At 38.7% G+C, this 13,443-nt stretch overlaps 2 protein-coding genes across 4 annotated transcripts in view; one reads left to right on the top strand and one right to left on the bottom strand.

Moving 5' to 3' along the window:
- Window positions 1-6,467: 6,467 nt before the first annotated feature.
- ssr3 (signal sequence receptor, gamma) lies at window positions 6,468-8,178 on the top strand. The gene is made up of 5 exons (XM_061281411.1): window positions 6,468-6,691; window positions 6,939-7,065; window positions 7,534-7,632; window positions 7,711-7,842; window positions 7,934-8,178. The coding sequence occupies exons 1-5, from the start codon at window positions 6,559-6,561 to the stop codon at window positions 7,998-8,000; spliced, it is 558 nt and encodes a 185-aa protein (XP_061137395.1). The 5' UTR covers window positions 6,468-6,558; the 3' UTR covers window positions 8,001-8,178.
- Window positions 8,179-10,596: 2,418 nt separating this feature from the next.
- Window positions 10,597-13,443, bottom strand: part of kcnab1a (potassium voltage-gated channel subfamily A regulatory beta subunit 1a) — a 44,153-nt gene continuing 41,306 nt past the window's right edge. Inside the window, exons 13-14 of one of the 3 annotated variants that reach the window (XM_061281386.1) lie at window positions 12,557-12,645; window positions 10,597-12,398 (exon numbers count right to left, since the gene is read on the bottom strand). In XM_061281386.1, the coding sequence (XP_061137370.1) occupies window positions 12,309-12,398; window positions 12,557-12,645 (179 nt within the window). In that variant the 3' untranslated portion in view covers window positions 10,597-12,308. The remainder of the gene's footprint in view (window positions 12,399-12,556; window positions 12,646-13,443) is intronic. The other 2 variants (XM_061281390.1, XM_061281389.1) reach the window with 2 other exon arrangements.

The following is a 13,443-nucleotide window of genomic DNA, read 5'->3' as shown; positions in this document are numbered from 1 at the left end:
AGGGTCACCATAACTTTGCGGGAAGCTGAGCCTGTGTCATCGCAATCCGGATAGTTTTGTATCTCAGCGCCCGTGTCTGGCTGACCCAATAAATAATCTCTACACCTCCACACGTACAGTGTGAGTCACACCTCTGAAACACGTCTGCACTGCTAAAAGGGGAAAAAAGCATAATTTTGCTTTGCTAAAAATGTATTGCCTCCCAAGAGTACAATTGATTTTTAAAGGACTAATTAGTTGTGCCTGTGTGCGTGTGCGTGTGTGTGTGTGTGGTAATGGAAGAGGGTGGGGCTGCTAAAATAAGTTTACATTTGTTCTCTTTGGTCACGTGTACAAGCACATGTGCGTGCTGGTACACACGCACACAGCTAGGAGGTGAGGAAACATTTTATGGCCAAAGTAGGCACAAAGTGTAAACATATGTCTTTTAAGTATTCCACTCCCTTTTCATCCCTTCATCTCACTAAAAAGAACCCCCTCTAACATCCACATCCTCAACTCCAGCAGATCACGTACTCTTCCGATAGAGTCAACAGAGAGTGGTCATTAATCACAGGACACAAGGACATGCACTACCAATGAGAATTTGCAACCATTTAGGCAAAACTTAACTACGCCAAAGTTGAGGTGGGTTCTTTGGCTAATGTAACATAATCAAAGTGGTTGTCCATTAGCAGCATTGTTGATTATTTAAGATTCTATAGAGATCTGGCACATTTAGCTTTGAATTTCACACCTTAAAAGGGATATAATGTTCTTCACTCTTTTTTGTTTGCGCACTAAATTCAGAATTAGGACTAATTTAGAATAAGAAGTAACCAAAAATGTTTTTGGTATCCCCGCTGAGATTCAAAACCTAAACCTCATAAATGTGAGGCAGATACATTTCTAGGCCTGCTGCCATGAACATTATCTGCGGCAAAATTATAATATAGTAGATCCAAATGTCCCTGTGGTCGCTGGGATTTTTTGTTTTGTTTTTAGTGGTTAGTGGTCATTTCATTTTTTCACAGCTAAATACAGCACCACTGTCCTCAGCTATAACAGAACATATTCTTCTTTCATTGAGCCAACATGAAGAGAGACTTCAGTAATCACACGCAGGACACAAAGGAGGTACACAAATAATCGACAGACATTATGATGTATTCAAGTTGAAAATATCAATCAGCAAACATGCCAGATGCAATCCATTTAAGAAATATGCTTTCACTTCTTTTCCGTCTGTGCCCACATTGCGAAAATCTTTGTGACACGTCTGGGAGAAATAACTGCACAACTGCATTCAACTAAGAGCTGTGCAAATCTGTTGTGTTATTCTGCAATATAAAGTAATTTTAGGTGCTTTCGTGGCGAGACATAAATGCTGCTTGTTCTGATCTAGTTATAGTCTCATTTTATGAGGAAAGTCACAGTCATGGACTCCATTAGCGCCTTTTCAGCTTTAATAAGGAGAAGAAAGCTGTGCACTGTGGAATGCGCCCATTCTTGTGGAGGAAATGAAGGAATACAAAAGACATGCCCATGAGCTCCTTCTCTGTGAGCCGTTTCACTTTGGCCACAAGACACATGTCAGCGATAAAACCTTAATAAAATTATATTTTGCTTCGAACCATCAAATGGAGCATGTGACCACTTGTCTGTGTGCTTGTACTTGAAACCAAATGTATCAAGCAAAATGTTAGTTTTAATGAGTGGTGGCGTGTCGCTTTTTCAGTTCGTTGCTTCTGCTTCTGAAGGGTCAACTCAATACACCTCTGAGATGACGCTTAATATAATACATTATAAGAGACATGCACTAACCAGGGGTACACAATGCCACTCTGAGGTCGTATGCCTCGAGGCTGTACAATTTGGAAGTTGACCAACATTTCAGATAGGCAAACGGTTTGAACTGCTGTCATTTATGAAATAGTGGTCAGTGATCATGTGTCTCTTCAGTTCAGTTCAGTGAGCATCAAAGCGGTTTTACACAAGGGGTTTGCTTTATATTTGACTTTTCGTACTTTTTATGCCTCACATATTCAAAGAGAAGGCCTATTAAAAGAAGCGATAGCAAGCAGTCACACATTTGATATTAAAGTTAAACGGGGAAATGCATCTTCGTCCCAAAATCTTTTGTTTTTTAATATTTGTTAAAAGTGCTGGTATGACCTGACAATATATCAGAAAATCCTCATCCCCAAATCTTTTGTTTTTTAATATTTGATAAAAGTGCTGGTATGAGCTGACAATATATCAGTAAAAAAAAAAAGCAGCCCTGTTTGGCCCCATCTTCCTTCCTAACCACTATGCCTTAGGCAAAACAACCAATCAGACATAATTATTATTATTGATATAAAAATAATAATAATTTGAAAGTAACAGCAATTTTTTTATATTATTGTTGCAAAATCAGAACAAATAAGAGGTTGCCCAACACCCCGTTTCCAATGTAATTTGACATCTACTATTGCCTGAGAAGGCTAATGTCACACCACTATTTACCCTGAAACACTAACACATATACACACGCACACACAGACGTAGTGGCATGCAGATGTAAAGTAGGACTCCCACATCTTAGCTTCAGGCAAGCGTCACAAAGTCATTGAAAAGGAAGACAAGGGCTTTACTTTAGGTGATCTGTCATACACACACTGCAGGCGACATTATTGCCAGACACACTATACTGAGGATGTCTAGCGTGTGCATGTGCGTGCGTGCGTTGGTCAGTGTGCCTGCGGTTTCACCAAAGCCAAAGTAATCAACATGAAGGAGAGTGAGTGAAGCTGGCATTGTGTTGGCAGGCCATTTGGAATCTCTTCCTGCTTCTCCTAGTTTCCTCCCTCTTGCACCCCTGAAGTGCACAGCTAATCCTTAAGCTCTACCCCCATTTAATGACAGGGACATCACGCAAACCTGCCTGGATGCATCACGCTCGCTCTCAAGCTCACACGCACACACGCTGCTTGCTGAAAACAGAGTTAAGAAAGAGAGCAGCGCAGCGGGGGGGCTAAGCTATGATGTGGGGGCAGCAGCAGGTCAAATGTCTGTCTCCTTATTTCCAATTGGTCCACAGCAGCAAACAACATGTCACATCAGTGGCAAGCTTTGGATGACAACATAAGGACGAGAAAAGAGTCGTGCGTAGCTCATGATGACCTCGTGCAAATGGTTACTGGAATGTTCCTGAGTCATTTTCACATTCAAGACTTGAATTTACCTACTACTGGAGAAATCATGAACATTTAATCTATTTTCATTCATATTCTCCACGTAGTCACATTGTAATGGATAGCTCCCATGTATTGTATGCAATGGAGCACTCGGGAAAATTGAAAAGCAGGATGGACGCTTAAAAGGTCAGGCCTTGAAGCATTCCAGATGGAATTAAATTTAAAATTTCGGCTGTCGACCTAAGTAAGGTGTTGCGTAGCTACAGAGATGTGTAAAATGTGCAATTCCATTACATTAAACTATAAATTGCATTTAACAAAGTAGTTTTGATGCACAATGCGTTTGACTTTTACTTGAATGATTTTGTTAAGAAGACTACTTGAACAATTGAGCTACAGTCCACTCGCTACTTTTATTTTCTCTATTAATGCATGCGGAATCAATTTATTTTAGTTTGTCAGAGAGACATGTGTCACATGACTGTGTTTCAGCAATGACGTTTGACCCCATTTGACAAATCTAACGGCCGCGCCAGGCAGTCACATGACCGACCCCACAAAACATCTTCTCAAAACAGTCGGCCCCTCACTGCTGAAGCCAGAGGACAGCTCTTACATTGCCACTGCTGCTGATAAAGTAGTTTATTCTGCTGGAAACATTGTTCTCAGTGCCCATTAAAAAGATAGAAAAGAAACTATGTACAAATCCAAAAATTCTCCAGCGCTGTAGGTGCTGTTAAAATACATAATTGCCAAACTGAAGGTCAAGTATGTGTGATGAATATCAGTGGATCGCACCATTTTTTTATAGATTCTTCAAACAAATAAACAAACAAACTAGCAAATTGTACACTAACAAACAGACCAATAAGACTACTGGATAGTCGTGCAAAAATTGCCTCCTCCTTGACATTGGTATTGCAATGCATAACGCTTATGAGTTTGGTGCTAGTCTAGATGGCACCAAGTTTTACTTTCATAAAACTATCTAAACAAATTATAACATACGAAATATGCTGGAGGCATATCAAATATACTGAAATACACGGCCTTCAGCGGCCTTCAGCTCTCAGTAAATGCAGGCTTTTAATTGACTCGACTCTTGGAGACGATTAGGGCCCCGCAAACTATTGAACGGCCCCCGCTAACTATTGAATGTCAAATTAGGTGCACATGAACGGCTCCCGCAAACTATTGAATGTCAAATTAGGTGCACCGACACCTGGCTCCTAAAACACATAGCCCTGCATATCCCCATCCACAATGGCCACAGCCAGCCAAAATGGCCCCAGCCAGCCAAGATGGCGCCGCCAGCACATTAGCATGTACATTAGCATAACAATACCCCGTCTAAGATAGCGTCAGCCAAAATGGCGCCGTCTCGGCCGGCGCCATCTTGGTGCCGTCTAGACTGGCACCAAACCCATTAGCATACACATTTGCATAACAATTAACCAGAGATGGGGACTCGAGTCGCTGTGACTTGGACTCGAGTCGACTCGAGTCGCTGTTTTGATGACTTGTGACTTGACAAAAAATAAAAAAAACTTGAGACTCGACTTGGACTTGGACTTGGAAGTTAAAGACTCGGGACTTGACTTGAGACACGATGACTTGAATGACTTCAGTGTTATTTAGTTTATGTTTTCAGTTTGAATATAAAATTACTAATAATACATTTAAAATATATAATATCGATAACACAGTAGGAGCGCAGGCTGAAAATGGCGTTGTCATGATTGGATCACTACCCTGTCAATCAATCAGTCGTGCGCTCTCTACGTACCCAACGTGTTTATTCACCTTCGGCTATCGTAATTACCTTTATGACGGCAAAAGACGGACAGCAAAGTGCAAGATATGTAAGCTCTGGTGTCTCCAGATGTTACAGATGAAACATCAAATGTTTCTAATGCTCTTTGATACGTTTCTTCTTTCAGATTTTTTTCAGATTCTTTTATCATATTTGCAACTCAAATGTATCAGACACTGTCGGCAGACGTTGATTTGTTTAGATTGAGCTGTCAATAAATCATTGTATGAGGTAATTTCTTTTCTTTTTTATTCCATGGTGTATCTTGCTGAATATCAGTCATTACAGTGCAAATCCAAATTATTGTCATCTTTTTTAAACAGGTTAGACACATTGGACAATGATGGTTACTTAAAGTTACTTATATCTTGTCTTTTCACATTACTAAAATCAGATTCTGCGGGTAAAATTGCAATAATAAGGTGACTTGACCTATTTAAGGACTTGATTTGACATAATCTGTGACTTGACTTAACTGGCCCAAGAAAAAAATGACTTGACTTGGGACTTACTTGAGACTTTAAGGTTAAGACTTGAGACTTTCTTGAGACTTGCATATGTGTGACTTGGTCCTATCTCTGTAATAGACAAAAAAGTGTTATGCATTGTAATATTGTTGTTTGACTTTAACCTGCATGTTGTTAGTTGTTTCTAAGAAATTCTAGTTTGTAAAATGTGAATAGCAAGAAGTAGAGAGGCACACTTCTCCATTAATTCATAAATTGATGAATGACTCCATGGCTGCTGAAATCATGTGTCATGCAAGCATCAGGTTTATTTTCTGCTCTAAAAGCATCTATTCTGTCCAAGTAATATTGGTGAGGGAGTCCAACAATGCTGATTTTGCAGTAACACAAGTTGGTTTAGCAGAAAAATACGCATGAGTCATGATGAAGTCACATTTCTGCCAAGAAGAGAATTGCTGTGTCATTTTTTAATGTTTGATTTCTTTGTTGGCACTGCCGAAAGAGAAAGTTGATACCACTTTATAGAAGGAGGTTAAGCATCTTTCAAGTCATGAAATCATGTTGTGTGCGTGCGTGTCCTGCATTTTGGATTTTTCATTATAGTTACAGTTTTTATTTGGTCTTAAGGCCGTCACTGACTGTAAGCCACTCATGTAAACTAATTATGAATCCCTAATAAAAATAGAATTACATTAAATAAAAACAATCAATCAAAATTCTTCTAACCACTCTTTTTTTTGATGTAGCTATGCAGGAAATGTCAGATAATTTTAAGATTTACTCAAATAATTTTTACCGGGTGATTACTTCCAATGTTATTTTCTGTTAAAATGCTTGGATTGTTACTAAAGTATCGTTTTCAGGTACTTCACAAGCCTTTTTTTTTTTCTCTTTTTCGACTTTAGGTATTCATATGAAATAAACTATTTTACCTGTAGAGGGCGACACTGTAATTGTACGCTATATCCCGTTCCTGGGCGAAGAATCCAAAGAAGAAAGCGAGTGGTACACTTCCGGATTAATGCTGACGCGTCCCTCTTGAGCTCTCCTAGCGACGTGTCAGTCCTCTTGTGTCTGCAGCCGAGCAGTCAGCTAGGAAGATCAATCGCTCCTCACAGTTATGGCGCCTAAAGTCAACAATAAACAGCAGTCAGAGGAAGATCTTCTTCTCCAGGACTTCAGTAGAAACCTATCGACAAAGTCCACCGCGCTCTTCTACGCAAATGCTTTCATTGTTTCTGCAATCCCCATTTGTGAGTATACTTTGCAGCAGCTAATTGCTAAATGCTACTCCACGACACTGTCAAGCGTCAAATAAATAATCAAAAGACGTCGCACACGATACTAAAACTTTGTACAATTTGTAATTTTCCACAAGTGACTTATAACGCAATGATCAGATAACGTTAGCATAACTGTGTTACTACAGGTAAGCTTTTCCATAGATAACAAAAAGCAAATCACTGAAATGTGTTTGATTTGGTTCTTGTGTGTTCCAAGGGTTGTTCTGGAGGATTTGGCACATGGATCTTGTCCAGTCTGCATTCTTGTACACTGTGATGACTCTGGCCAGCACCTACCTTGTGGCTTTTGCCTACAAGAACGTCAAGTTTGTTCTCAAGCACAAGTAAGATGGACAGAACACCGTATTTCAGTTGGACCAATATAAACAGTGTCCTTAATGTGTGGACACCTAACTGACAAATATTCAATTGGTGTACTGTAGTAACAAAGTATTGTTTCTTCATTATGTGAATTTAATGCAAAAAACACCCATTGGTATCAAGTGTAGAAAACACATTTTTTCCTCTAACCCCAACATCAGCTCTACAGATACCATGTCTACTTTCTATGTGAGACGTGTTGCGTTACCGTCTCCTACCATGACACGTGGTGGTCATGTTTGTTGCAAAGGTCATTAAGTGTCCTGTTGTTTTGAGGCATCTATTTGAAGTCAGGCATAAATTTGGCACTTGTCAAACTTGTTTTGTTGCGATTGGATTGCTTTGATTGCACAAATCACCAGCTACAGCCGTCGTTTCGGAACAATCCTTCTCGCCACTTCTTGTCCAATTTCCTTTGCCGTTCCTTTCAGAGTTGCGCAGAAACGTGAGGATGCTGTTTCCCGGGAGGTCACCAGGAAGCTTTCTGAAGCTGACAATCGCAAGATGTCCCGCAAGGAGAAAGATGAGAGGTAAAATGTGCTGCTGAAAATGAACACATTGTTACTTTCTCACAATATATATCTATTTTTTATTTTCTATTTGCTCAGGATTCTTTGGAAGAAGAATGAGGTAGCCGACTACGAGGCCACCACCTTCTCCATCTTCTACAACAACACCCTCTTCCTGGTGCTTGTCATCGTGGCATCCTTCTTCCTGCTCAAGAACTTCAACCCTGCCGTGTATCCTTTCTTATCATCCTGCACAAAAGTGTTTTATGTCAAACAAACAAGAAGGGGAATTTTTGCCTTAACGCACTATTTCCCTCCCCAGCAACTACATCTTGTCAATCGGCGCTTCCTCGGGACTTATCGCTCTGCTCTCCACCGGATCTAAGTAGATGATGATGGAGGGAGGAAGGGTGGGATATTTGGGTTGAGTACTTTTTACTAAAGTTGGGAATTAGGAACAGTATCACATTTCAACTTCATGAAATTCATGATCAAAAATCTGGAAGCTGTCGCTCCAGGTGTATCTTTTTTTTGTAACAATTAAAAAAAATAACCCATCATATTTGATCACTGTGTGTGTGTTGATGGATCATTTTCTTCATTCTTATTTGGTCAGCCTGCTAGTTTTGATGATACATTTTCAGATACTGTAGGACTACAAAAAATGAGAGACTTTGTTTCCTTTGGCAAAGCCTTTATTCTGCATCTCATTATTTACAGATAAATGCAGGTGGAATAAGATGCTTACGTTTGACGTGGTCTCAATGAAAACCACGTTCCCATTCACAATTAGTGATATCTTTTCAGTATAAACAAGAATGGACATGTGTATTTTAGTTTTAAATGAAATAACCTTTCCTCAGACTACTCAAGTCTCTTCGACTAACATAACATTAACTTTTGTCCCCCCTCATACTAGCATAATTAAACTCCTCATCCTTGGAGGCTCTCAAGGCACACAGTTGAGTGGTTTACACAAACTCTTCTTTCCACAGATAATTATTCTTTCCACACATAATCTGTTTACGTAGGACAGGCCACGTTATCTTTTACAAGTGACATGACCACAGCACATCACAGTAACCCACCTTTTTAAGTGATCTGTTTTTTTCTGCCTAGATTGTCAAAAACTGCATTTGGAACAAAGTGATCCAATACAGTAATGTGCAAACACTGACCACAGTTTAAGAGCCACTGCCATATAAAGACCAATAAATTGTCAGATTTAGGTGGCGCTATATTCTCCACAAGAACAACCGCGAGAGCAGACGTGACAACTTGAGTAACTTGTCAATGAATCATTTCGTCTTACAAATGAAATAGCCCAGTGAGCACTTTCATTGTTACAACCTGAATGTCCTTCAGCATACACTTTGAGAATGAGCGACTCAACATTGCAATGTCAAAATTAACTATTTACATCAAACACTGTATTAACCAATCACCATATACAGTAGTGTACGATTTTCAAATGCACAAGGCTTCTGGATGTTTGTTGTTTCACAGCATACCCTAGTATTCTATAAATTGTACATGAAAATTCAACTACAGCTCCAAATGCCACTACAGTACCCGTGAAAATGCTTGTGGTGTCAGCCATTTTAACATAAAGTCAGTTAAAATCATTACGCAAATAGCCATGTTTGCTCCATCAGGTATACATTTCACATGAAACTAAGATGAGGAAAATAGCTATGAAAATAAATGCACCTAGAATGATAGGCTTTACCGCTCCTGTCATTCAGTTCCTCCATTGACCACATGGGAGCGACATTTTTACATTTGGCCAACGGAATCGTGAAATCCTTTGCCATAAATTATGGGGGGACTCAGCAGTAATCCACTCGTTTTAATTGTGCTTTGTGGTACCGAAGCAGCAGACTAAAACATGCATCTATGTTCATATTAAGACTACATAGCCTTTTTATACAGGCCTACTAACTGCACACAATCAAGCTATTTGCAAGATTGTAAATAATTAAAAAATATCATATTTCTTGTCTCCAGATTATCATTGATTATTAGTACTAGTCTTTAATAATTACATGATTCATTATAGTTTGTGCAAATTCCAGAACTATGTGTAGAGCTGGTAGGCCTTCACATTAATCAGTACACAAGAAATACTTCAAAATGGTTGGTGACCCCTGATGTAACCAGTGGGAATTAATTAAGACAAGCAGGTTTGAATCATTTGGGACCATACAAGTGGGCACAATGCTCAAATGAAAGGCCCTTTCACACTGCTTATAAAGGAATCAGAAAGTTACACTTTCATGGATGTCCTCCCTCTGTAGAAGATGGAACAAGTGCACAAAGGTAGATGTTAAAAGAAAACAAGTCTACACACCGCTGTTAAATGCCATTTTTTCCCCCCTTCCAGATGTGCTTTGAAACTGCACTCTGTGAACAGCTTGCTCTTTGAGAAATTTCTTTTTGTGTCTTACCCTCCTGATGGAGGGTGTCAATGATGGTCCTCTGGACAGCAGTCAGACCAGCAGTCTTCCCCATACTTGTGATTTAGTTTACTGAACCAAGCTGAGTGTTTTTCAAGGCTCAGGAAACCCTTGCAGGTGTTTCAAGTTAATTCGACGTTCAAGTGATTAGTTGAATACCCTACTAGTTTACTTTTTCATGATATTCTAATATTTTGAGATAGGATATTTGAGTTTTCTTAAGCTGTATGCCATAACCAGCAATATTAAAATAATAAAAGGCTTGCAATAATTGAGTTGATTTGTAATGAATCCAGAATGTATGACATTTTCGGGTTTTTAATTGCATTATATATTTATTATATATATATATATATATATATATATATATATATATATATATATATATATATATATATATATATATATATATATATATATATATATATATATATATATATATATATATATATATATATATATATATATATATATATTTATTATTATTATATATAGATAATTTGGCCTTTTCTATGTGTGTCAGTCCCGCTTAACATTTCTTGTTTACGTCGTTGCAACTTTGCATCATGAAATGACCAGAATTTTTTTTATGTTATATTATATATATATATATATATATATATATAGTTAGTTAGTTGTATGAAGACTTTTTATATTCACTGTTTCTGTTTTGTAAGCTGTCTTTGAAAACGAGCTCAATCATGCCAATATCGTGCTTTGCTCTTTTCTGTGTGAAAAGCAAAGGATGACAAATGCAGGATCTTCTGTTCTGCATGGAGGCTTAACTTTCATGCAAGGCACTTTTTCTTGAAATGCTCCTGATATGCCATTCACCATACTTACATAGAGACGTCACTTGAGAGCATGGATAGGCTAAGTATGATATGTGGGACACATACTGTACAACCATGTATGCTTTTCTTTAATCCAACCCACCAATCATTTACATGACCAAGAGTAACCCTGTAATATTTGCTGCATTAATTTAGCTGTTTGCCCTAAAAAAAATAATGAATTAAAATAAATTCTAATTCATCAAATCAATGGCATCTCATTCAATTCACGTAACCGTTAATAACATAACAAAGCATGTAAAGAATTGTACCGAGGACTACCGATATAAATTATTCTTGTGGGAAAATCAAGAGTTAGTCCCTAAATTATTATTGACCTAATTAAGATGCAATTTTGGGGTTTTCCCATGAGCAGACACCACAGTAAGTTACTCGTATTATTTGTTTGGCAAAGTTTTTACAAAACATGACCTTCCTGGCACAACCCCGACATGTTTATGCCAGTTTGGGACTGGCACTGACTGAGTATTGTGGCACTGACTAAGAATTGCCATTCAAACCACTGCAGGACTACTAATTCGAAAACTGAAAATGAATTGTTTATTATTAAAATACAACTATTTTTCTTTACATAATTTTACATTCACATTGTAACCTTTTTCTTTCTTCATCTACTAATGACGTGGCCCGTATGACCACTCGTTGCACACTTAGGAAAGCGAACAAATGCAACTGAACTGTCGTGTGGGATATTCTAAAACAAAATTTCATTATTGGTCAAGCATCTTTGTTGTGATTAAAAAATTAGAGATGAACGGCGTGGCAACTCCGAGATGCAATCAAGAAAGTACGTATGACTGCCACCATATCAAAACAGTTCGTATGTGTATATTGTATATAAATATCCACACTTGTGTCTTTATTTCTTGCCTATTTCCTCTCTTTGTGTTATTATAATCAAGCTACAGCCATCACAGCAATCTACTTCTTTCTTTACAATGTGGCAATTAGAACAGTGGGGGTGACAGGGTCAATCGCCAGCGTGCCACCAATTGGTTTGCAATTGTCCAATTGTGTTGCAATCAGCAACGTCACTCGGTACATGTTAGGCCTGAAAATCAAAATCAAATGTGGCCATAGAGCACAAACGTTTGCCCACGCCTGCTCTAGGAATACTGTCCTGAACAGGCTGCGCCACATGTTCCGCCACATGTTCCGGAGTGATGGTAAACAGGCCACTTTGACTAAGCTAAACTAAAAGCGTCAATGAGAGGCTTGTCAGGTTGCACCTGAGGTGAGCCTCGTGGAACCGTGCAAGACGGCTCACACCGACCAAGACATGCAATGCGGGGTCTGTTCCAATCTCAGGCAGGCCACAGCAGGTCTGTAGTAGCAGCATGACAAGTCTGGAGCAACCTTGACCTCTTGGTGGTCCTACAAGCAATGTCTAGGAGCGGTAGTCCTTCTTACTGTACGGCCTGTTGCCCAGAATGTGGTCGATTTCAGACACCACGTGAGACGTCATCTTGGGAAGGACCTGGATGGGGATGCATAATTGACACCGGGAGGCAGTGAGAAATATACATATATACGATAACGTAGAGTACCGTGGACGGAATCCTAATGAGTAAAATGGTTGGATGGATGACAGGGACAGTTTTAAAATGTGCAAAAGCTGAAAGGAAAAGGTTTCACCTGTATGGCCCCAAGGTTCTCTGTGAGCTGCTCAGGGTTGGATGTTCCCAACAGGACTGAACTCACACCTTCATTCCTTAAACACCATGCTGCAGACAGGACAGGGTGGAAGCATGAGCTGCTGCAGCAATCATGAATACGTCCCACTTGGTGGCACACCTTTACTTTTTATTATCTAGAACTGGTTAATTTGTCGTGTTTGAGTTTTAAAAGAACTTTCCCATTATGTAAAGCTGCAATCTTGTGAGGGCATGTGTTTTGTTCAAATATACAATTTTCGATTCTCTTTGTTTTATTTTAAATTTGACAGTAAACATCAATTGTGTGTCGTAATTCCAGACTATAAACAGCTATTCTTTGCCCAAACTTTGAACCTTACGTTTTATAATCCAGTGCATCTTATCTATGGATTTGTCATGACTTTTGTGATCTTGTAAGATGATTTATTTTGTTAGTACAGATAATAGAAATGTGGACATTTCATTTAAAACACCTGCGGTTTAAAGTCCAGTGCGTCTTATATATGAAGAAAACAGGATTTTCCACAAATTTTAGCTGGTGCGGTTTATATTCAGGTGCAGCTTGTAGTCCAGAAATTATGATATCTTAAACAAATATAAACTGCTGCTTGATGTGAAGTGTGTTACATTTGAGTTTTCTGCTACCATTTACAGCGCAAACGTCAATTTATTTTTTTCACAAGCAAAATAAATACATACAAATAATACGTTGATCGAACGACAGCTCATCTCTCCAAAAATGTGTTAATAGGGTCATTTATAATTTTAGATCCAACTGTATGTCTTTGACTCTATCTATAGGGTTGGTGTTCTTGGTTTACTTTTAGTTGCAATAGTATAATTCTGGCAAACACGAACGCAGCGGAC

The sequence above is a fragment of the Syngnathus typhle genome, linkage group LG6 (assembly GCF_033458585.1).
Source record: "Syngnathus typhle isolate RoL2023-S1 ecotype Sweden linkage group LG6, RoL_Styp_1.0, whole genome shotgun sequence".
In the NCBI taxonomy this organism is placed as follows: Eukaryota; Metazoa; Chordata; class Actinopteri; order Syngnathiformes; family Syngnathidae; genus Syngnathus; species Syngnathus typhle.
Note: the sequence above shows the minus strand (reverse complement) of the source record. Positions and strands in the feature narration are given on the sequence as shown.

What these genes read in the sequence shown, in the direction of transcription:
- ssr3 (XM_061281411.1), top strand. Translation starts at nt 6,559, where the DNA reads ATGGCGCCTAAAGTCAACAATAAACAGCAGTCAGAGGAAGATCTTCTT. An exon ending in TGTTTCTGCAATCCCCATTT is followed by an intron (nt 6,692 to 6,938) that starts GTGAGTATACTT and finishes GTGTGTTCCAAG; the next exon opens with GGTTGTTCTGGAGGATTTGG. An exon ending in AAGTTTGTTCTCAAGCACAA is followed by an intron (nt 7,066 to 7,533) that starts GTAAGATGGACA and finishes CGTTCCTTTCAG; the next exon opens with AGTTGCGCAGAAACGTGAGG.